Here is a 25,545-nt window from a genome sequence, read left to right on the forward strand (position 1 = left end):
TTGAAGCAGAGTTTAAAAATACTGACTGGATAACAGTATGGGGAGAATTGGGGGAAATTTAATAAGAAAAAAAGAACTCTGCGTCTTTTACCACAGGTTTTTGAGTAAAAATGAAATTTGACAGGTCCAAATGCAAACCATATGAAAGGAGCACTCTATCTACCACGCAGTTCTCCACCAGAGATTCATGCTAATTCAATAACAATACCTTGCTTCCTTCTCACCAGCCAGCAGCAAACAACTCTATCCATCTGGAAGCCATTTCCCAGACCTTGATAAATTGCCCTAAATCTGCCCTCTCAGCATTTGTTTTTCCTTGTTTGATGTAGATTTTTTTAAATCCTGTGTAGAGGAGTGTATCAATAATGTGAAAAACCTGCCTTTTTTTTTTTTCCCAAATGTAAGCTCATTCAAATGAGATAAAGTCTTTATAATGTTCCCTGGAAAGGGGTAGACAGTTACTGACCATTCTCTGGGGTTGCTATTGCTCAGCCTTCATAAAAAAAACAGTAGGCCAGCTAGCAGAAAGCTGCTTAAGTGACCAGTTGCCAGACTGGTGCTTGATGGAATCAGGAACTTCTGCCAATAACTCTGACAGCAAAAGTGTATAGTCTTATTTTTTATTATTGCATTGAAGATGGTCCGATCTCTTATTTTTTTGTGATCACAAAAATATTTTTCCTATTGAATGCATACTTAATGGGCTTTTAGCACTGTGTAATGCTGCTTATCATGGATTTGAGTAAACCGATGGGCCACCTGAGCTGAAAGGCCAGTGGGCCAGGTGGTTGTGTTTGATGAGGACAGAAATAATTGTTTGCTCACTTAGGAGTGGGGATGGCTAGGTGCTGATAGCTTATCCTTGCTGTAGCTGTTTCCTTAAGATGAGTGTTGAATGTGTTTGCTATAGGTAAGTCATGGTGGAAGCAGTTCTTTTGGGGTTCTTCTTTGGGGACGAAGCCCCAAAGACAGTGGGAGATGGTGTGAGAGTGCCACCTAAGGCAGCTGGAAAGCAGTGACACCAAGAGCTCCAGGGTGCCACCAACGCTGGCAAGAAATGTCTGGTAATGTTATGAAACTTGTGTTTTCATATAAAACACAGACATAGGTGTAATTATCCTGCAAGTTTTTTTCTTCTCCATAGCATTCTTTGAAAGATTATTTAAATAATATGTGTGGTTTAGATAGTGTCGTATGATTACAAGTAGAGAAATGAAGCTTTCTTCTGGTTTGAATACTGCTGGCCACCTGCACTCTGAGTGTGTATGTGTGCAGCTGGTGGCTGCTGAATAGATAACGGAACGGTACTGTGCTAATTCATTTATCCTACAGTGTGTGTAGTCCCATTGATACTGGAAAATCAAGTCTGGGGGTGTCAGAATTCAACAGAGCAATCAAACTTGCAATCGATAAGCCATTGAGAAAGGATTTACTTGAATAGCTACAGGAAAAACTAAAGTGAGTGAAACAAATGCTGTATTTTGCCACTACTCTATTCAGAAAATGTCCTTTGGGAAATACTTCTTTTTTTCTGATTTTTGTGTGTTTCATACTTTTTTCCTTAAAACTGAAGTAACAACAAACGAAGGAGAATTATTTTCATTCTCCAAAATACAGTTGTTTGGAGAACTGGGGAAAGAGAGTTAAAAATACTTCCGTGTTCTGTCTGAAATGAAAGAGCATTGCCAGCCTGGAATAGGAAATACATTACCTGCCCAGGCATTGCCACAGCCTCTTTGGCTGCTCAGATAAATGGGAGCCTGAGCTGTTGGGGTGCAGGTAAGTTTGTCATCTCCGGGTTCGGGTATTACCAACAGCTGTCTGAAATGGAAAGTGAAGATGGGTAGAATAAGTAATGCACGTGGTCCGCACTTTAGGCAACACATGCTGATGTGTCTGTCATGGAGTTGCTCTGTAAATTTTATCCAGTTCTCCTCATTTCCCTATTGAGTTCAGCCAGTGTCCTGACTTTTCTAGGAGCACTACAGTATCCTGAGGGTTCAAGCAATTTCACCAGTCATCCAGAATAACAAATACAATTGGAAAAATCCTGGGTAAAGCTCTTGGGCTTTGGAGAGACAGTATGCTTTGCAGCCAGGCTCTTGTGGTGGGAGGCATTATAGCGAAGCCAGAAGGATACTCAGTGAGGAAGCTGGCTCCAAACTTCTGCTAGGAATTTGGCTCTTCTTCACCCCTACCTCCTGCGCCAGGTTTTTGTCCCTGAAAGCAGGGTTAGAAACAGAGAATCTCAGAGCAGAGGAGTGTCTGTGGGATATAGGAGATTCGTGTCTATCACGTGTTGTACACGGGTACAACTAATGTGCCCGCAGATGGATGTAGTGGAGCAGAAGCTGGGACTGCTCAGCACAGGCTTGACAGGCAGGATACATCGGTACAGACCCCACACCATTAGATGTACTCGGTGCTGCACTGACTATATCATTCACTCATGAGGGTGCACCAGGCCCTGCATTTGCTTGGAGCATGGGCAAACAAAGTTTGTTGCACTTGCATTTTACCCTGTTGATGTAATTCTGTAGTGTTACATGAATAATCTGTTGGAGCCCTAGAATAATGGTTGTTTTAGGAATATTAACATAGAACAAGTTTTAAAATGTAGATATCATAGTGTTTGCTCATGTACAGCTATTCTGGTCAGCTCTGAGGCTGAGGCCATGCAATTGTTTTCCAGTGGGCCAGTTTCTGTTATGCTGATTTGGGAGGGGTTATAAGAGTCTAACCAAGTGTAGGGTTTGGCTACTGATGCATGCCAGCTGTAGGAGAGTCTGTGTCGGCTCTAGTTTGTTAGGCTAATCCTGTTTGGAAATGCAACTCCTTGCTTTTGTTTCTTTGGATCTGTTAACATACGCATTTAAGTCCCCGAATACATCACTCACTGCACCAATAAAACCATGAGTTGCAATTGCAGGAGGACGAAAAATTGGAAGGCACTCATAAGCCAGCCTGCCCTCATCCACGTGGGACGGGAGAGCAAACGTCTCTGCCTTCACATGTTACACAGTCCTGGCCTCTCTCCTTTCCCAGTGTCAGGGTTGGAAAGACAGCGGAATGTGAGCGCAATGCCAAGTTTTCACATGAAGAAATCAGTGCAGCAAAATGCTGCTTGTGTGAGGTGATTTTGCCTTGAACTCTCACTGTGATAATTTCTCTTGGAGTGTGTGTTTATGTGATCTGGGGTGTTTTACTTTGTGTTTGTTTGTTCTAACTGTACTTAAAATACTTATTAATGAGTGTTGAAGAAGCATTTTTCACTCTTAGTAAAATAATGCAGAAAGCCCTTAGGGATGCGAGGCAATGGGTGGCCATGTAAAATGAGTAGACCTGTATTTATGTATGGATTTTTAGGGCAAAGACCAGTGTCAGCAGTGGGTGGTTATAATTTCATATAATGTTCCTAGGGCAAAAGAAAACAGCAGAAATCACAGTATTTTCCTGTGTGCTTATTCCTTAAAACTTACCGTGCATCAGTCAGACTTGTGTTTCGTTCTTTTTGCCCTTTCTATTATGGTGGGTTTAAAGAAAATGGAGATTTACATCCAGAAGAGCATAAAAATGAAAGGCTTAAGGAGGGATTACTGCCACAGTTGCTGGCTGAAGGTGGTGAGGCATGCATACACCCACCACAAGCCCTGTAAAAAACATAGTAATGTATTGTGGCATGCCCTAATGAGGGCTCTTAACAATAAAGCCAACTCTGAAGAAGTATTTCCATTTGTGCTAGGGCAGCAAGAAAGCAGATGTTGAGCAGCTTCAGGCATTTGCTATGTTTGTTCAGAGCTGCATCAGGAGGAGCTAAGCAGCAAGGTTAAGGTGAATAGTGAGCCATACCCACTCGTGGGCGCCACCATCTTCACTCTCTTGTAAGGGTGGATCATTCCTCCCATTTTTATTTTTATTTTTTTACTTCTGTTTTTCTGGTCTAATGCAAAAAGCCGTAAGAGACAAGGCTTCCAATCATTCTTTTCCCAGGGTACAGGAGAAGTTTTTATTGGCTTTTAGTCTGAATTTCAGGCTCTTGTTCTTATGTTTGCCTGGTCCTATTACACTAAATAATAATTTCTCTTCCTCTGTGGTTTATCTGTCTTTCAGGTGATTACTGGTTGCTATAACTCTGCTTAATCAAGTTCTCTTTAACCAGCTTTTAATTTTCAGCATCCCACAGTTTCCACATAATTGAATCAGTTGAAGTAGTTGGTCACAGCTGAAAATCCTTATTGTTAAGATTTTCTAGTGATTGTCTGTCATCTGTTATCCTTGAGGCTTTCTTGGCACTGACTGTACTAAGGATATGGCCTTTGGGTTTCTTTGGTTGTCCGAGAACATGAACAGAGGTTGTCCTGGGAGGTTGGTTGCCTTATTTCCCCCCCTTCTTTGGGGATGATGGAATAGGAGAAGTTGCTGTAAGCAGGCTAAGCTGAAAAGTTGCTTTATAGCGTAAGAGTAAACTCTCTCCTATTAATAGAAACAATAGATGAGCTACAGAATGAGTAGATCACTGTGTAAGTGCACGTACACTGCTGGTAAAGTTGTACCAAAGTTGTCTGCACTCGGCTGCTGCCGGTGTCAGGCTCCAACACAGCTGGTGCAGGGCAGATGCCGTCCTCCACAGCCCCCTGGGGATCCCTTCCTTGTACTTCTGAGAGCCTCTGAAATAAATGTAGTGCTCTTGCTCATTATCATGGTGGGCATGTTTGATTTCTGTAGTAGTCTGAAAAATTAATGTGCTTGTTTGTTTGCATCAGAAAACAAAACTGCCTTCCCTGTGTTACCTGTCACAGTTCAATCCGCTATCAAATTAGGCTTGGCTTATGCCAGAAGGGATTGCTGGTATCTCTGAATGGGCAAGCCCTGTACGGGAAGCTTCACACAGCTTCCCCAAGCAAAACAGATTACAAAGGCATTTTTGTTGATATAGCATAGATTTCAGTAAGAAACCTCTTAACAGTACAGAACTGTCCCACACCAAAACCCTGCATCTTTAACAGACAGACATGTGCCAGCAAAGGCTTATTCTGAGAGATTCTTCCAGCATCTTTAACTCTATTTATTTCAGAAATGTAATGTGTGCTTTGGAGAGGTTTTCTTATCATGTAAGCCCTGCTTCATTGCAGCTTTTATTAGGTCTTGCATGTGATGTGTCCTTCCTCTCTCATGCGGACTCTGTTCAATTACTTAAGTGTTAAGAATAGATCCATTGCCTGGAGTAATAAGTTTAAAATACAATTACTATATTTGCTTTTATTTCCTATTTCTTATTATTAGGAATTGTGTTTTCTGTACCAACGTCCAGGCTTTATAACTCTCTCTGCAATGTTCATGTTAATAAAGAGTCACTAGCTTTTGATAGCCTGAGGGGGAAGATTTTGTTGTCATTGCAGCATGTATTTTAAAAGAAATAGGCCCCTTAGTGTTTGGAGGGTACTCAAAACATTGTTCTTGTTCATGAGCATTGGCTGAATTAGAGACTAAATATAAAACATTCAATGTCTTTTTTTATATCAAATATTTTTGATTGGATTTTATGTATGGGGCACAACCCTGGGCAAAATCAACTATTTTCAATGTCACTCATTTTCTTCTCCATCTCCCTACGCATTCACACAGCGATCTGCATCAGCCAGTTGATCTAGTGTCCCTGGAAACTTTAGAGCATGTGCCTCATCCAGTTTTACACCTCTGGACTAGGTTCACTTATGTACAATGCGAATCAACTCTGTGATAGATTACTGACATATCTTTTGTCATCGATTAAAAGACCAAAAGACCACTGAAACCCAAAAAGCTCATGTAAGGAGAGGTTTAGAAGGACAATCAGAATTTACAACATAATGAATATAATTGCAAAATAAACCTCTGATATCCATAGAGAATTAAAATTTGTAGTCATCAGAGAAGAACCAGGGTTTTTAAAAAATAATATGATGAATCATTGCATTTTGACTTTGACAGGCATATTCTTGATTACTAGCTACGGAGGTAATGGAAGGTATATTATACTCTGGAGGATCATAAATCTTTGTGATTTAAATAAAATGAGGCTTAGGAGAGCAGAGTTCTCCTAATTTGCTGTAAATTGACAATTGTGATTTATTAACAAGGACAAGGAAGTCACTAAGAAGTGCTGCTGCCATGCCCAATTATTGTTTAATCAGGTGCCAGATGTAGCTAGACTGACACAGAAGACAACTAGCTATACAGTGCTGAAGACGATGGGATATAAATAACTGTTATCTGTGTTTTTACTTCAGACACTAATGCTGTGGAAGTTTTCAGAGACAGTTAAATCAGCCAAATGGTAGGGGGGAGAGGTGCAGCAACAAAATCAATAACAATTTATCTTCTTTTCATAATCCGACATCAATGCCATTTAGCAAATAGTATTTCTCATGATGTTTGTGAGCAGTGGGTGGATTTTCTTGTTCTGCTTCGGTGTCAAAGTGTAAGTACAGCTGTATAAAAGCAATACTGAACAACAACAACAACAACAAAAAATTGTCTAAGTAAATTCATATTTATTTTAAAACTTTTTTTCAAAACCAGAAATGCATTAAATGAATTATTTTTTCAAGTTAAATTAATTGGCTTGTAAGCAGCAGTCATCATAAGGTGCACTTTTATTACCCTATTGGGACAGATGACTAAAGAGAAATAGTTAATTCATAACCTAACCACTGTGAGTATCCTCACCTAGAGGCGTGGATGTCTGTAGCAAGGTGTGTGTTCAGAAGAGGGAGTCACGACCGCTTTGCAAACAACAGATGATCAAAATCTTTCTGCTTCCACCTGGCAATCTAAAAGTGGTCTGATCCAAAATTACTGTGATATTATCCTTGCCTTGCCAAATAATTTGTATATATGCCTAAGCAGATGGATCTAACATACACCCTGCCAGCTCTTGTAGTTGTTTCACCTTGCCAATGAGCGTCATCTGCATCTTTTCCAGATTGAGGCTTAGCCATTGCATCCATGGCTAGAAAGAGCATAAATAAGGAAACAGTACCACCTGTATCTACTGAAGAGCTTTAGACCACTGTGTATAGATACCACTTGTAAGCTGTCTAATTATATCTTTGTACCATTGCAATCAATTAGGAAATCAGTTGTAAATGGTTTCATTGGCAAAATGACGGTAGGCTGATTCCCAGTAATATATTTCTTAGTCCTTCCTGTAAGAGATTTTAGATTAATTTTTATTTTTTAAAGTTAGCTTAATCCTTCACTCAGTTTGCAGCATCTCTAATTATTTGGTATCTAAGTATTCCCTTCACAGAGCTGAGTAGCTTTGTTTGCAACGATCGCTAAGGTGTCCAAGTCCTTCGTGCTGCAATTAGCATAAGATGGCACGTTAGCATTCATGACTTGCTTTACGATTTGCAGTACACTTAGAACTTTTCCTTTTAAAAATCTTGACGTAGCAAATACTGAGTTTCTTTACAATGAAAGGCTCTGAAATACACAATCATGAACAGAACTTAAGGAGAGAATTTTTCCTCTGAAGCTCGTAGCAGGGTGTATTTGCTGTGTAGTTGAATTCATGGCATCATGCTTCCTTGGTTAATTACACAATTCATTCTGTTTCTCCTTTGCATTTATAGCTTGTCAATATATTTATTACAGGGAAACTGCTGAGTACTTAGTCTTATTTCCTAGCTTTATTTTCTAGTGGAATTGAGATTTACAAGATCGAACTTTGTGTAAAACATCTCTTTCCCTTCCTGCCCTGAGAATATTTCAGTTTACTGTCCAATTCTGACCATTTATGACAGGGGGATGAAGGTCTCAAATTGAGAAAAAAGGTGCTGTTAAAAATACCACTAGGTAAAAGACTGTAGCATCAGTTTATACCTTATTATATAGCTGAATGCCATAACTTGAGGAAGACCTTGGATCATAGTTCTCACTTTCCTAAGCACGAAAGAAGCAAAACTCACGTCAAAAAGCCATTCAAGATTTTAAACTGAATTCTATTGTTTCTGTGTATTCTGTTGTTTCTGGATGTTCTTCCCCCTCTCCTCTCATCCCATCTTTTCTCATTCTTTTATATGAAGCACCAGGAATCATGACTTGTTTACACACCACATTTAGCTCCTTACTCTGCTTATTAAACCTTTGTAGGTCTGAATGTATGAACAAATCCCACTGGCACATGCAGATGTAGTTTTAACACTCAAGCAATCAGTCTAAGTCAATAAATTGTTTAATAAAACACTTCTAAAGCTCTGTGGAAGCAGAATGAAGCTACGTCTGTGTTTGTAAGTGTTTCTTAATTTCACAATATTAGGAGTTTAAAAATGTAAAGCTGGCAGATATGTTAAGCTTGAATAGCATTCCTGAGTGCAGTCATAAAAAAGAATGTACATCTGTTTATCTTTCTGTGAATTTTCTTTCATGCATCTCATGAAGTACGTTTACTCGGTCTTTTCCCTTCAATTAATGATTGTTTATTATCTTCTGTCCAGGACACTAATAAGACTAGTGTATTAATGTTGGGTGTGGATGCATTACTTCCACTGTTAGGAATGTAAAGGACTAGGTTTGCAATACGGTATCTTTGTAGCCGGTAACCTTTTTCTGATTTTCCTAAAATATTTAGCTGTATTTAGAGCATGGTAATTAAGTTGTTTATGAAAATTTCCTACTTCTTAATTTAAAATCTCTATCAGCTTTATTTGTCTTGGTCTAGTATTTTTACTAAACACACGAACACTACCATCTGTTCTCTGCATATATCATCTAAATAAAATTTATTATGAACACATTACATATAGTTAACAACTTAAATAAACATTAGTGTTTTTTTCTTCTATAGTTCATTTTCCAGCATGATTTAAAACACTGAAGTCATTGAACAAGGCTGTAATCAGCTGGAAGGTCTCCCTGTTTGCAGACCACTGAAGTCAGAGAGATTTCTGCTGTTTGCAGGTGTCTCCATCAGTGGCTGCATCATGTTCGTGCTGCAGCCAGCAGTGAGAGCTTTCTGTTCCAGGTTGCTGCCTTGTGGCTGTGGTATGCTCCATGCTGCCGTCTCTGAGCTGTGCCTGCAGCCGCTAGAAACCAGGGAAGGATCACAATAAAGTGAATGCAGGTCAGCTCTCTGCCATGTGATCCCGAATGAAGATTTCAGTCTCCACAGACAATGTTGTTATTTGTGAAAATTAATTTAAAAAAAAAACAAACAAAAAAAACATTGTGGTGGCTGAAATAGTATCAAAGCAAATGAACACTTTTTAATCACATTATCCTTTGTTCTTCCTGCTGAGGTCCATATTAGTTTTTGTTGCTTGTGCTTGTGTGTTTTGCTAATCATGATGTCATGTTTTCCAGTGCTGGATACTTGTAAAGGCCAGCATTTGGCACAGCAGTAGTGAGCAACAGCTTGTATATGCACTAGTGCCCAGTGTGGTTAACTGCTGTTGAGTATAAAGGAAGAACTGACACTTTCCAAGCATGGTGGACAGTCTCTGTTCTCGTTCACTGAAAATCTGGAGTTGGATTAGCTCAGCTAAAATCTGGACCAGTTGAGGTACTTCAGATTTAAAGAGTCAGCTGAAGTCAGAACTTATATGTCTCCTGATTAGTTGCAGAAATTCTGTGTTTCAACACCTAATCCTTTCCTCTTCTCCAGAAAATGAGAGAAATTATATAAACGTATTTTGGATCTGATGCTTTCTTATCAGACTAAAGAAAAATTTATTACAGCTTAATAGAAATAAAATATTGCACACAGAGGGACCTTCATCCTCTTTCTGTGAATTGCTGAGACAGTCGTGTTTTCTTGCCTGTCCTTGAAACAAAGTCTGCACCTCTTCTCCTGATTCAGACTTCATTAAAAGGCTCTTTAGTCTTGAAGCAAATATACAATATTCTCCTTTGTAAGAATAGTTCTTTCTGGGGAATGCAATTCAAAGATTTTTTTTTCCCAATGCACAGATAAATTAATTTTACTGATGTTGACAGCAATTCCATTTTTCCAGTAAGAATAGTCTTTCTGTAAATTGAGACTAGAGAATTGCATTATTCATTTGAAAGATGTTTCTAGAATGTCTTTAGGCTTTTCTGGGTAGTGGCATTCTTATACGGGAATAAAATGGCCTTGCTTTGCTATAGATTTATTAGTAGCAATATTTTCTGCAGCTTCTCTGCTCTCAGAATTCTTTGGTTTTCAGTCTTCTGTGCTAGAGAAATTGTACGTGTTGTGCAGACTCTCCATGTGCTACTGATAACGTCAACTGAGAGAAGATAATCCTTAGAGAGGGAATAGGTGGTGGTTGCCCGTTTATTAAAATGAGTAAACTGAGTCAGAGAGACTCTGGTTTTCCTAAAGCCACATAGCAACTTAGTGTTGTAATTGTCTGATTCAGCAGCACGTACTCTTTGGTTTCCATGGTGCCTGACGCCCAAGAAGCCAATAATTCAGCCACGTTCAGCAAAGAAATGAAAGCTAAGTCTAAGTCATGAGCAATTGCATGTGCCAATGAGAGACTGAAAATGCCTTGCTCTCATTTGAACATTTATCTTTATTAAATTTTTACAAGAACATTCAAGATAATCTGAATAATTAGCATAGAAGTGATGGGACTGTTTATAGTGTTCAACTGTGATAAAAACCTTTGGGAAAAAAATGCTGTGGTTTCTGCTTTGTATCTTGCTCTGCTTGGCTTCAAAGAATTTTATACGCTAATGATACAGGGATGAGGAGTTTGTATGAAACAGAAGTAACTGATGTTAGTGAAGTATCTATAAAATGGTTGTTCTTCAGGGACACGGGAAAAGTACTTGTGATCTGAGAAATATAAGAGGTGGCATCTTCCAGCTCCGCTAGGATAACATGGTAGGCACACAGGATTCACAACACAGATGGACAGAGCCCAGGCAGCGTTGCAGAAGGGTAGGCAGATTAGAGTTAATGTTGTGTAACTTGCGTCTGCAAAGTGCTGCAGACCGCATGGTGCCAAAATAAAACCTGCATGAGCTTCCCTCGGCAGTTTCCCAGTTCTTCCCAGAGACATTAGGGGGCTCAGGATTTCAAGTGGAGAAGCACGGGCTGTTTGGTAAATGCAGTATGGATGAAGCACAAACTCTCTCTGCCAGGTCTTGGGTGAGGACCTTGCATGCTGCCTGCACTGCTGTGCTGGGGGAATGAACTCACAGTGAGCCAGGTATTTCTGTTGTTGTTTGGAAACGTTTCCCTTCTTATTGGACCAGGGAAAAAGGATGTCCGTGTTGCCTTGTATTTGCACAAATCTAAAACTACAAAGCTTCTGCCTCTCTCTGGGGAGTGCTGGGAGGCAGCGGTGGCTGCCACAGCCTCAGGAAATAGCATTTCATCTCCTATTCCTGTAATAAAGCTCCTCTGTGGTATTGGATGAACGTATAATTACTGCGTGTCTCAGTTTTTCTCACAGTACGATGGCAGTATGTCCTATCCAACAAAATACTGAAGACATTGGTAGTATGTGGGAAACTGAAATGTATGATGTGAAGGTGAGAGCCTAGCACCATGAGTGGGCAGACCTGGTCAAATGAACTCTGTAGGAAGATCCCACTTACAGGCTGCTGAGGGGTGGTAGGGTTTTTGTTGTTGTTGTTGCATTTGATAAGGCTTATTGAGACTGCACCAATTTCAAGGTGAGCACTCCAGAGACAAATTAAGATTGCTACTATTATTTATACAGTACTAAAAGCATGCGCAGAGCTTGAGCAGTCGCAGAACCAGCACAGTCCCTTTCCTACTGGCTTGCCACCTCTGGGCTGGGCACGTCATCGGAAATGGGGACACCTGTGAAGAGCTGCGCAAGAATTTCTTCTGGTCAATGTAGGATGTAAGCTAGAAGTGGTCAGTGATGAACCATTTGAACGATGTGACCAGCCTATTTGTTCTACAAAGAAGTAGGCAAAACTTCTACAAAGAAGTAGGCAAGATTTCCCAAACAGATATGCAGCCATTGACAAATTGATCAAATTTATCCTAGTGTGGTTTTCATGAGAGATCTATTCCCTGATAATGCACAAAATCAAGTACTTTTGGTTCAGGGACTTTTGAAACAAGCTAAGGAACATTTTCCTTGTTGAGAGCCAAGTAAGCCTTTCAAGTAACTTTGACATAAAAGCATGAGAAAAGCCATGCAAGGTCTGTAGTGCATTTACCACAGCACTCTGTCTGTACTGCAGGCAGCAGCAAGTGTTTACTTTTAAAGGAAAGGACACAAGCCTGGTCAGCACTCCTCTCTGGTTCTCCCAGCACCCACCATCATCCAACTAGGAATGCTGATGTCTGCCTATTGCCTTTCATATCTGTCTTGACTCAGTTGTCCATGAATTTGCCTAGTGGCTCCTAAACTATATGACTTCACAACCTCCTCTGGGGAAAAAAAAGTCCCAGAAGCTTATACTTTGGCAAAAGTATTTTCTTTTAACTGTATTAAGCTCATCTTCTAGTATCAGTAACTGTTCCTCTTCTGCTGAGGGAAATGATGAGTAACAAATTCTGCATTTACCACCTCCATGATCTTGTAAACACGAATTATATCACCCCCATTAGCTCTCTTTTCTCCAGACTACGAAGTCTTAGTCTTTGTAATATATTCTTCTAAAGTAGTTGCTCCATCTCCTTGGACATTTTAGTAGTCCTTTTCTATACCCCACTGTATAACCGTCCTGAGACCCCACTGTAGCCATCCTGAAACAAGCTAATCACTGTCAGGTATCTGCCAAGTACAGTGTTAGGCTTCTCAAAGCCCATTCTTAATTCTAATGTAACATATCTTAAGTGAGAGCAGCAAAGCCTCAAAGCTAGATGGAAAAACAAGTAACAGGTGATGCTCTCAGGTGCAGTATATTGATGAAGCATCAAGATGCTCCATTTCCACAACACAGCAATCTTAAAAAAATGAGGCTACATAAATGTCTGTTGAGTGTTCCCCGCATTGGTACATCACACCAGCTATCTAAAGTGTTGCAAAGCCAGTGGAGAAAGGAATGACTTCTGATGAGTGTTGTCAGCAAGGAGAGTTGGCAGAGGTAGGATGATGTTCAAAACTAATACACAAAGGTTACAGCTGTTATGAATTGGTGTCATGGGTTGGAATCTGCCCTCTTTGTTTAGAGATTTCCGAATAGATGCACTGTTGTTATTCTTCTCAAGTACAATAAGAATATTTTTTAAACCAAAGCCAAAAATCCCAGCAACTTTGACTGAATTAATGTTTCTCCTGAGATATTTTTCTCATCTTGATTGCAGTCATGTATCAGCTTTCCAGTAGATGAGCTGGCAGAAGGCCACTGCTAACAGGATCTTCAATAAGAAGAGTAGAGAAATCTCTTGAACTTGTTTTGATTGCACAGATCCCTTGACTACTGTCAGACTTTCAGTTGTCTTTATTCCACCTTACTGTGACAGTAACTGAAGGGAAAGAACAACTTCTTTGGTGTTTTTGCCAATTTTACAAATAGCTTTTTCTAATCAGTAGAATGTAATGATCAGAGAAAGATGTCTATGCCTTGAAGAGTCAATAAAAATTCAGTTGGTAACAGTGAAGGTTGCCCAAGCTAGTGAAGTTCAGTTGGAACTGATGTATATTTTAGGGCAATCTTTAAGAAGGAACTGATTGAAAAATGATATCAAACAGGATTCAGTGTGTTCCATAGAGAAACTCAAACTCAGCTCCCAGGATAAAATGGATTTTCTCCTTTAAGTTTTCACAATGTCCAGTAATGAGTATGGTGCACTGTTACATTTTTTTTTAACTGAGTACCTGGTAAATGCAGTTGAATGAGTGCTGACTCTGTGGTCTTGAGCTGACTGTGCATGGCCTTCTGCGTACCTTTGGTCATGATTCATTCTTTTCAGTGTAACTATCAGTGGGGATTAAAGTGTGCTAGAGTATCGATAAAACCAGCTGTTTCCTTAAAACAATAAAATGAGAGAGTTAACCAATATCTTGAAACTCAAATGACACCAAGATACCCACCCGTCCCATTGATTAGAATAATCACCCTGTCCAAATTCTCATTTAAGTGATGAAGGTATCTGCCATCAATAAAAAACATTAGGTGATGTGATGCTTCTGAAGACCATAGCCGTACTGTAAGTAGCCTCACAAATAGGGTGAGGGAGCTATAGGTATTGATTCAGATGGCATGAATCTTACTAACCTTTCTTTCTATTGAATTTTCCCAAATAGGGTCGGGACTGCAGTGTGCCCATTAATTCTTGCATTCAAAATCCATGTCAGAATGGAGGGACCTGCCACCTCACCGAGGCAAATAAGGATGGATTCAGGTAATAACGCAAAGTTCATTTAAAATGAGATGATAAAATAAATGTTTCTACTTTACATTAACGAACTGTAATGACTACTTTGTAAAAGCTGCTGCACGTGACAGTTCTATCTACCAGACAAAAAATTTAATCTGGTTTCATTGGTGACATATTGTTTTCTTTGAAACAGGCCTCCTTATTTTCTCATAATGGGACATACTCTAAGAGTTATTTTGAGCGGTCTCCCTGATCTGCATTGTGTTATCTGTATGCTAATTTTCCTTGGGGCATTTCAAACGCACGCATACCCTTTTTTGTATTTGTAAAATAAGCATCTGTTGCTTGACAACCAGATGCAAAATGTTTTCATACTGAATCTTGTAGACAAACAGGCTTTAAAGAAACAATTAAAAATGTGGAGAGATTGCCGCATCTTTTTAGGCATAATGCTTGCAAAGAGAGTAACCTTTACAGCTGGATATTATGGGTTTCAGTTTTCCCACATAAGAAAGATGTAACATAGATGGGGAGACTGCAAGAGGAATTTAGATTTTTTTTCATGCAGCTGTTGGGAGATTAGTGCGCCTACAAGCCCTATTTTTTTACAACTAAGAAAATACGAGTTTGAGGCTTTGGCCACTAGTTATCATTAAAGTTGCTAGAAGTTTTTTTAGAAAATCGTTCCTCAAATTTTCACTGATTAGGTCCTCAGAATTCATGCTATTTCTTGCACAAAATATGTGCAAGAGCACACCATGATGTTGTTTCAGTTGCACATATGAAAACCTCACTTCTAAGAGCATGTGTGCATTACTCAGGCTGCTGCTATATATTCTCCTATATATAGCTTCTCTCAGCGAAGGACGGAGGGAGGGACAGCTGGAGGGAGACACACAAGTGCACAGTTTATAAATGGGGTAAGCAGGGAATCAAACCAGTACATTTTTGTAGTTCAGTTCCAGTTTGGTTTCAGCTGTGATTAGGACTATTCCAGCTGAGGTTGACTGTTTGTTAACCAGGTCAGCAAACCCGTATCATCTTATGCCAGAAGATACAATTTCTTCAAAATAGAAAGGGCCAGGTGAAAGTTTGGGTGACTGACAGGACTTCAGTGCAGTCAGAGACTACCAACTCCATCCTCCTCCCCAGCCAAAGGCACAACACCTTTATATTTCCAGCAGAGCACTGTGGCTTCTTGACTCCCCAAACCCCTCATCTGGGAATGAGGCACAGAATAGCTTCCCTCTTGCCCTGTGGGTGGGGGTGGGATGAATGGTGAAGAAGAAAAAGGGAGAAGTACCTCAAAGCTTCTCTGTCTCTGGGCTTGCCAACTCTCAAGAAAATTCCTCCTCCCCCCCTACTCCAGAAACAGCTCCAGCACACACTGGAAGCAGAAGCGAACTGATGATATTACAATGGAAAAGTGTGCATTGATGGTGGTGAAAGGGACACTGCTGGGCTCTGTTACAAATAACAGCCCAAGGCTTTCCACCATACCACTGGAACACAAGACGTGGCCGCATGTTTCCATGAGGCCATCTGGAGCTCTGTTTGAGCAGCTGCAATGAGACCCAGAGCAGAGCAGCAGAGGATGTCCTCTGGGTACAGACATATGCGTGGGTCACGTTAGTGCATGAGGGTGGGATGCAGAGGTTCTGCAGACCGTAGCACGTGCAAATGGTCACGGTGCTTGACAGAACGGCACTCTAGATTTTGGTGAGACCACTACTCAGCACTGGTGATCTGATAGTCCTCTTCTTGATTCAGGTCTTAACAAGCCCAGCAATTTTTGGAGTAAAAGTTCAGGTTTTGTTCAAGAGAAATAATGGACTGTTGCTCTATAGTTCAGTTTCCCTTTAGGTCACCCTCATGTAATACTGGTTAGATGGCTTTGGCCAGCTTGTACCAAAGCAAAACTGTATTGTGTTATCTGTCACTCAGTACTCATTTTGCAAAACCCGGTTGACACTAAAAATGTGCTAGTAAAACATTTCATAATATCTGTAATACTGGAATAAAAGGCTTCAGTTTTTATTTTGGTTCAGGTTTTTATTCAGCATTTTTGTTTTCTTCCATGGTAGAAAGTAAAGAAAAAAAAAATGCTTTGAATGAGCTGATATAAAAGCTACTGTTGAATTTTTCTCATGAAGTTCACATTTTCAGGGGCTTTATTTTGGTTCCAAATGGACGTAGTTTTTGAGATCCTTTACAAAACAGCAGGAGTGGTTATGTTGCTTAACAACGTTAGGGGCTTTTTAGGGAAGATTTCTGCTTTTATAGTTATTTATATAGCTTGGGTTGGTCTAATAAAAGACCCTTAAAACCATATCTCGTCAAAATCTTTATTCATAAAATTGAATGTTCAGCTTATGCGCTGCTCTAGTTCCTCACCAAGTTTCAATACAGCCAGTCCACTAAGGCATCCTTGTCCCTCCCTACTCTGCAGAACAGGAGTGTGGGGCTTTAGTATGTTTTAGAGAAGTGTGGAGTGGGGATGGAACAGTTCATGAAGGGGAAAATAAAAAAAAAAGATTTTGAGATTTTTTTTTTATGGTGGGAAATCTCTTGCATGCATGTAAGTTGTGCTCCTCAAGATGGGAAAACGTTGCATTAGATTATAGGCTGCGAGGAAGTAGATGTCAAAAACATTTTCATGAGAGGCCTCCTTAGATTTTTCTGTTGTGTGGCCTGTAAAAGAAATTATATCTTCTGTATATTCTCTTCCCAAGGGAAATATATTCATATACAAACTCTGCTGCCAAACTTGTCAAATCTTTACTCTTTTAAAAAAAGAAACTTAAGCCAAAGCTCTCTGCGTATGAAATGCCAAGCAGTTTAACTCTCAAGTTTCTGTAGCCTTAGACAAGAAAATTACCTTTTAAATAATGCTAAGGTGGTGATGTTCACCAGGCAAAGACAGGAAATTCAGAGTTATGACTGAGATTCCAGCCTGACTTGCCTGCTGTGTCTGGTACCTGCAAGGGTTCGCAGCAGCAGGGGACTGAATCGCTCAGATTTGTTATAGCAGTAAGTCCTGGAGGGGCATCCGAAGGGCACAGGTTCAGCTGGAGTTCTTCAGTCTTTCTTTATTCTTGCAGTTTTTTTTTTAAATCTGAATTATTTTCACATCCTCTCTTTTTTCTTTTGTTTTCTTTTTTTCTAGGGAGGGACATTTTCTGAATTACAGAATAGTTAAGTGTCACTGTGTGACTCAGAGGATTAGAAACGTGAAGTTCTTCCTCCTGTTACATTGCCTGTTCTAATCTAATCTGTGTCTGCTGTGACAAAAGTTTGCCAAAAAAAGGTGCTTATTGAAACTGATAAAACGAGATGGTCAATCAGACATGTCTTGCTCATTTAGCATGCCTGTAAGTGAGACTTCGATGAAAGAGGCAGAGCTGTCAGCTCTGCTTCAGAGTTAGCCACAGGCAACCAGCTTATCTTTGATAGCCTATGGTGTCGGGAAACAAAGTTTGCACATTACTTTAACTTTTCCCCATATACAAAGAACTCCATTGTCCAGAGCATTTTCTTTAGCATTTTCCATTTCATAAATGAAAAACTCTGGACTCCCTAGTGTTAATTCAGCCTAGTTTAAGGAGAAGTGTTGCACTTCCAGGCTTACAGGCTACTCTGTTGGAATACAGATGTAGAAAGCTCCTCTACCAAGAAAAAGTAATATTCTTGAAAGAATTTATCATCAGTATTTAAAAGTTGTTTTTTTGAAACATAATGCACTGTATGCATGCCTATTTTAATAAACAGATTTTTAACTGTTTTGTTGCACTTTGGAAAAAAAAGTGAATATAGTGAACTTACAAAATTGTTAGTACACTGCAGCTCCAAAAGTTTTCCCCCAAAATGTTGTAATTAAATTCTGTGTTCCATCCTACCTTCATGAGAATAATGATGATTTTGAGCATCATTTATTTATTTATTTATAGGAAAGTCCAACACTAATGCAAAATCCCTAAATGAGAATAAGGAATTGGACCTGTATTAGCTTAGATCACAGTGTCTTAGGAAATGGTTCTTTCCTGCATGGCTCTATTGTTTCCAAGGTCCAAATGAAAAGCTGTCTCTTGCTGCCTCACTATTTAGCCAGTACACAGTTTTCATCATTGTCTCTGGAATTAATTTTCTCTCTCGGTCAGCTGGAACCCAAAAGTTTGATGACCTTCCAGTCACTCTGCAAACTTCATTTTTCTTCTAAGCTTTTTCTGGAAAAATATATACAAACAGTCCCAAACTGCAACTCTTTCAACATATGGTTCAATCCAGGTCCCACATTGTATGTTTTATCATTTAATTTCAGTCCTCATATTTGGCACATTTGAATGCAAATCAAAATAAAGAATTATACATAAGCAATAATGTAAAGACTCTCTATAATACATAGGGACCAGTAGCCAAATGTCATTAATTATGCTGACATTTCCTTCAGTATGGAATGTGTCCTAATACTGAGCAATTGTATGCTAACAATCCCATATGTATTATTACTAATGGTAACTGTACTGAGTTGAGTCATTACTGTGATAGTATTTAATAATGTCATTTTTAATTGCATACATGCAAGCTATCCCAGTCCTTTTGTGGAAGGAAAATGGTGTTATAGTCACATGAAAATAACCAGCACAAAGCCACTCTTGTTACTTTTCTTTAAAAGGAGAGAAAAAAATTGTGCTCCCAAACTGAGACCTTGGATGCCAAGATGCAGCCTGGAGCATATTTTTATGGCTGAGTTATAAGACCCTGAAAATGGGGTTTTGTAATCGAAAAGGGTGACATGATGAATGTGCCACTGTATTTAATTAGATGTCTTTACCCCTTCCCCTACAGTCCTGTTCCCACAAAAGATGCTGTGCCAGCTCTTCTTATCTGCTTCTTATGATCCTCAGCGTCATTGCAGGGTCAGCAAGAGGAGATATTTTATTGGCAACAATGTGATAGAAACGGGAAAAGAAAATATTTCTTGATTTGTTGGGTCCTAAGTTGGACCGGTTTGAGCCGTTTTGTTTTGGGTATTCATGGTGAGGAGTTTCTAAGTCTCATGACCTGTGAATGATCACGGCAGAACTGAAGGAAGGTTGGCCTGTCCTCTACCCCTCTAGGAGGTCCTACTGTTGTGGTTACTCAGGACACATTCCCTACTCTTTTTTTCTTCCTCATTGTTATTCCCTTATTTTCTGAGGTTGCCCAGAATCCAGGCTCATCCTCAAAGCCCAGCCTACCATCTTTCCAAAAGGCAATGAGCTCTGTACCATCCCTACCCTTGGAGCCCCTGCACTCCATTCAGTCTGTGGCACTCAGCAGGAAGAGAAACAAATGCCATGCTGAGAGCAACCAGCACAACAGTGCTGCAGGTTTTCTTCACAGACTCTGAAGCTTTCTATTGCTCCAGGGCATTCCCCAACTCAGCTCCCTGGCACTCACATGTGACAGAATAACCACCCCATGAGCACTCTGGCCATCTGAATTGAAAAAGTACATTGCAGTCATCTCTGCATTGGAAACTCTCCTGCTTTCAGGAAGCAGTGGCTGGCAATTAGTGTGACTGCTCTGGTGCTTTCTGTTTTTCATCCTCATCAATCAGCAGTGTTTTACATTTATTCAGTTCCTTTTCTGCCACCAGAAATCACATGGGAACGGAAATGAACAGCTCAGTAAATGTGTAGTTTGGACTGGGACTTGAAACAACCCTTCCCTTCTGCGTACATGCTTTCTGTGACTCGCAAACAGGAATACTGACACTTAAATATCATTGCTGGCTTCTTAGAAGCCACTGAAATGACTGAAGCACTTAACACATGTTTTTAGACCCTCTCTTAGGAAACTGTGGCCACCACTTACAGTTAGTTTAAAATATAAAGGTTCTCTTAGCAACCCCAACTTTTAGATCTAGAGAAGAAACTGAGATTGAAAAAAAATTAAAGTCATTCATCAGCCACTTAGCTTCTTACACTCCCTTCAGGGACCATACATCACAGTTTTGTGAGATAAAATATTTACTGCAATTATTCTTCAATAATGTTCACATCCTCACAGAACCATTACTAGCTCTGCTATTGTTTGTTTGTGTTTAGCTTTAGTTAAATCATCTAGACATCATCGGCTCTTCTACAAATAGAAGGAGGAGCTACAAATTGGAGGAGCTGTGGAAGTACTGAAACCTCATTGTACTCATAAAAGCAACCATTCCCAAACATTTCTTGTTTGGACAAGTGACAAAGTGGTAATGAGAAGAAAATGTTCATGTCTGTAAATTCAGTTCAAGCTGTTGTTCTTTCAAGAGAGCGAGCCATCTGAAAGCTGCCAAGTTGCCCTACGATTATGCAGTCCTCAATAAGCAAGTATGCACGTATTCACAAAATCATTAGCAGAGGAGCCAAGGATTTGAATATTCTGATGGGTGTTCACTCTCCTGCCCTGAGGCCATTTCCTTCAGTTCCAGGGTTATCAACAAAGAAAGCAAAGGGCAACACAACAAAGGGTGTCTACAGCTGATGCTTTTATGTCTCATGTAAATAATTACATGACCTCATGAACCATCAGATTGCATCCTTCACCAAACATCTAGGGTTAAAGTGCTTCACAGTAGACATGATTTTGGCTGCAGCAACTCTCTTGTATATATTCTAATTTCAGTTTTATACCCAAAACCTGCCTCTTCAGATCCATGCTAACTTGTATTATGTTTTGTCTTTCTCCAAAGCTGTTCTTGTCTCCTTGGGTATGAGGGAGAGAGGTGTGAAATAAACCCGGACGACTGCGAAGATAATGACTGCGAGAATAACTCTACATGTGTGGATGGGATCAACAACTATGTCTGTCTGTGCCCTCCTAATTACACAGGTAAGGTGTGCAATTAAAGAAGAACAGGAATCCGTGAGGAGTCTCTGTAGCGCCTGAGGGGAAGTGTCTAAATACACATTTATTTTGTCCATGAGTGCATAATTAACCAAAAGAAGTAGTTCCATTTTCAAGCAACCTGGATGTCCAACTGGTGAGTTACTGGAGAGATGTCAGTTCTGCCAATATTGCAATACACTTGTAGTCACAAACACGACCACTATTCTGAGTCAAAATTTTGATACTTCATTATAAAATACACTTAAAAAATACTAAAGTTTAAGGTGTCAGAAAAATTTGTACTTCTTCACATGCATTCTCTACATTTACTTCAGAAATATTCTCAGTACTGAGATGAGTCTGATACGCATCTGATATGAATCTTGGAAAATTAAAATAGTTCCAGTTTAAATTATGGTAGCTTTTGGGGCATGGCTTTCACCTGAGATCTTAAAGGTCTGCATATATTAAATAAGCTGAGCCTGACAATTTGCTGTTTAAATTCGTTATCACCATTTCACAGGTGGCAAAGCAAAGGCTGAGAAACTGTAGACTCATAGTTTTAAGAAAGCACCCATGAAAGCTAGCCCAGTTAGCAGATGTGCAGCCACTTGCGAAGCCCACGGTGACAGAAGTTGGTAACTGAGTTTGCAGCAGAATGACTGCCTCTAGCACCCGTCTTGCATTTCAGATAAATTCCTTCCTAAAACTTCTGCAAGGGCAGAAACCTTCCTAACTGCAATCTAAAAATGCTTTTTCTCAAGTCATTACTGGAGTATACTGTTGACTCATTCAAACTGTGTTAGCATGACCTTCCTGGCTCAGCGTGGAGTGGTAAGGAAACACCTGCAACAGTTCCTAGTTCCATCCTTTGAAATGGGTTTATTACCTTCTAAGCATGGAGAAGTAATGAAGGGCTTCTTGTACACTGGAATATATTACATGTCAAGGGATTTAATGAGGATCAAGCTTGAGTGGCTGAGTAAGGCAGGGGGAAAGCTTCTAGAATTTCCAAACTCTTAAAATACTTTTGTGGCTGATACAAAGGAGGCCCATGTAAATCTTTAGCTGAGAAAAGCCTTATGACTTGAATGTACATTTATTGGAGTTCTAAAATGATCTTTCTGCCAAAAACTGAAAAACTTCAGCTTAGCAGAGTAAAGAGTTTTGCTTATAGCATGTTGAGCCCATTGTGCTTACTTGTGCACTATTTATGTGAGCTATTCTTGGGTGGTTTCAAACAAAACTCTATACAAGGCGGCAGAGCCTGTACATTTACAAGAGGAAATATATTTGCCTAGCCAAGGAAAGATCTATCAAGTAACAACTGAATCCAGTATATATGTAAATGCTGTTTCCTTTTCACAGGCTTATTGCAGATTAGGGTTTTTTTTAGTTTTCAAAGAAAGGCAAGGAAGAACTAGATTGGGATTTCTTCTCAAATGGCAGTCTGGCTAGGGGTCAGAGAGCTCACAGATACTTCAGAACCAGTTTTGAAACATTTCTAGTCAACTTCCAGCTTAGTGTTTTTTTACCTGCATATTGTCTGTGCTGTGCCTATGGTTCTTCACAGGAGTTTGTCAAATACTTGAGCGTTTTAACACCATGCGCTAGATCCCAGTCTTGGATGTAATACACGCACAATTGCATATACGACACAGTAAGCGTTTGTTGTTGGAGTACAGGCAGTAACTTCGACTGCAATGGAAACAGACTGAGTTTTTGAAGAATAGCAGGAAATACCTCTGGAAAAATACAGTATAGATAGTAAGTGAAGAAGGGCTGCAAAAATGGGGGTTAGCTTAAATTAGAAATCTGAAGAGTTTACAATAGTTCACGCTAGTTGAAAATAGGAAGAATTTAGTGAAGCACGGTAAAAGAATGGCCTTAACCAGCTTCACCTCCATTTTGGAGGTGGGTATTTCATCAAACGTGATCAGTCACCTGGAAGGACTCACTGCAGTGAAGCTGGCTGGGCTGAAATATCCCTCGGAGATACACCTGGCCCTCTCCGAGCAGAAACACAAAGAACAGCATAAAGTGGCTGCAAGAACTGAAACCATCAGCCAAACAAAAGTTACAGATGAGCCAAGTGAATCTGAGCCATGGTTTTAAGGGTTCTCTAAGAGCTGAATTCAAACACAAGAAACTGGACATCATCTGAAGTTGCTTGATCAAATGAACAGCAGCTGGGGAAATGCTATGGAAGCACACAGGCAAGTCATGGAGAAACACTTGAAAATGACTTGAGTGTGTGACCTGAAGGGATAAGGATCTATAACCACAGAGTCTGATTGCTGAAGTCTCCTGTGACAGCCAGGACATCTCTGTGTATATTCTCTTTAAATAAACCATTGTGTAGTGAAGCAATATCTGAAGCTACTAGGGCAGTATCTTTGAATATATATGTATAGATGCAGACAACTTTAATATTGTGGTTGAATATGCTAAGAATACAGAATGTTAATATTTCAGGTAGAAAGCAGGTGACTGAAGGAGTCAGGAATACTTATTCCTGTGCTCAGAATTGTGCTTTGAGCTTTCTGCCTCTCTCTCAGGTGATGACTTTGTTAACCATTGAGATAGAAAACTGTATGTGCTTCAGAGCGAAGTGTGTGGAATTCATCTATATTTATGTGAACAAAGATTGAATGATGGAGGATACTTTCCATGACAAAAGTAGTTTTTCTGTGAAGTAGTTTGGGTTATAATGAACTCTCAATGTGATGCTTTGCCAAAAGGAACAGCAATACCCATAGGTAGGGTGTATCTAATAGGACAGGAAAACGTAGGTTATATCAGGAGTTGGACTCGATCCTTATAGGTCCCTTCCAACTCAGGATATTCTATGATATCTCTTTTTGTTGTGACCAAATATTATACTTAATCTTGTTCAGAATTCAAGGAGCTAATTGAGAGATGAGAAAGATTAGAGACAAAGCATGAAAATCATTGGGGGATTGAGATCATGTCTTGAAGATCTCAAGAAAAATCTTAATTAGCTTAACAAAGTAGGCAGAGAAAGATTTTCATACTTCACAAATGCTTCTGTGGAGAACAGAAATTTCTTTAAGAGATTCAGTAGCTGGTCTTTGTGGCTGAACAAATCCAGACCATACAATTTTATCCAAGAGTTGTTGATTCTACATAGAAAATGGATTTCTCAGCACACACTGTAATAAAAACATGAGTCAAATTAAGAACAGTCTAAATTACACTGAAGTTCAGACTAGATGTTTCTGTTTTGATAATCTGTGATGTTTTCAGTAGCATTCAGGCTTTTCGTTATAGGTGCCCAGCTCAGCTATTGCAGATGTCTTCTTTTCTTGTCTGTAGAGGGAGGCAAGCTCTGGTAGCACTGCATAGCAGGTAGTCTGAATCCTTCATCGCTCCTGTGGTCTTGGACACCATAATACTGCTAAGACTAACCATACTACAGTAAACACTGCAAGTATGAAATAAATGCATGTTGTATTATAAAGAATAGTGTCAATAGCGAGAGAAAGAAGATCCAAGAACATGTGTGTTCTTTTGGAAGAAGTATTTGGGATCTCCTCCTGGTTTGGCAGACTAATGGTTAAATAATGATAGTAAATCTTATGTTCTGAAGTGAAACACAAATTAAAAATGCATGTTTTGGAAATGTTGACTAATGACAGATTCACAGTATCCAGGGTTTATTTTTTCCATACCTTAATATTTTCCTGCTTTATCTTCTGTCTGTCTAGTTTTACTTGTTACAGCCTTTTTAGGAAAAAATATCCCAAATGATGATGCATAAATTTTGCTTTCATTGGTTGAAATAATGAAGGCCAGAAATCTTTCTTCAATTAATAGCTTTTTACAGTGTTTTCCTTTAAAATTCTTTGACTTTTTTTTTCCCCCACTCAAAGTAGGTTGTAGACAAAAAAATGACCAATTTGTTAACTGATAGCTGAGGGAAGGAATTTCCCACACTCCAGCCCCATTTCACTTTCATCAAAAAAAAAAAACAACCTCATGCAATAACCTTCTTCCTATTTCCTTTCCATCAAATCACTTTAAAAATGTGCAAATACAAATGGGTTGTATGAAAGAGGAAAACATAAGTTAAAGACAGCAAGACTGAGAGGGAAGGTAGGCAGATAGCTGATTGCCATAAAAAAATAATAATAAAAAAAAATAAGTGGCAGAAACAGTAGACTCAATTCTCCTTAGTCAAGACCTTACCTGAACCACCACGTTCCCTCATCGTTCTTCCAAGTCAACATTTTCAACGTTTGTTTGTATTTATGTAACTGAACCAATATTTGTGCTGTGTAGCTGAGTCCTGATGGCCTTTGCTTGTCAGCTGATATCTTGTTTTTCCTCTCCCCAGCTTGTTATTTTATTCCTGAAACTAAATTAAAAACATGTACTTGCTCCAGGATAAT

General features: G+C 39.5%; 1 protein-coding gene across 3 annotated transcripts in view; it reads left to right on the forward strand.

Moving 5' to 3' along the window:
- The window catches only part of SLIT3 (slit guidance ligand 3), a 512,041-nt gene that overhangs the window by 436,638 nt on the left and 49,858 nt on the right, over positions 1 to 25,545 (forward strand). For all 3 annotated transcript variants that reach the window (XM_048064726.2, XM_013178499.3, XM_013178496.3), the window contains exons 28-29: positions 14,205 to 14,302; positions 20,997 to 21,136. In XM_048064726.2, the coding sequence (XP_047920683.2) occupies positions 14,205 to 14,302; positions 20,997 to 21,136 (238 nt within the window). The remainder of the gene's footprint in view (positions 1 to 14,204; positions 14,303 to 20,996; positions 21,137 to 25,545) is intronic.

Source organism: Anser cygnoides, chromosome 14, assembly GCF_040182565.1.
Source record: "Anser cygnoides isolate HZ-2024a breed goose chromosome 14, Taihu_goose_T2T_genome, whole genome shotgun sequence".
NCBI classification, from domain to species: domain Eukaryota; kingdom Metazoa; phylum Chordata; class Aves; order Anseriformes; family Anatidae; genus Anser; species Anser cygnoides.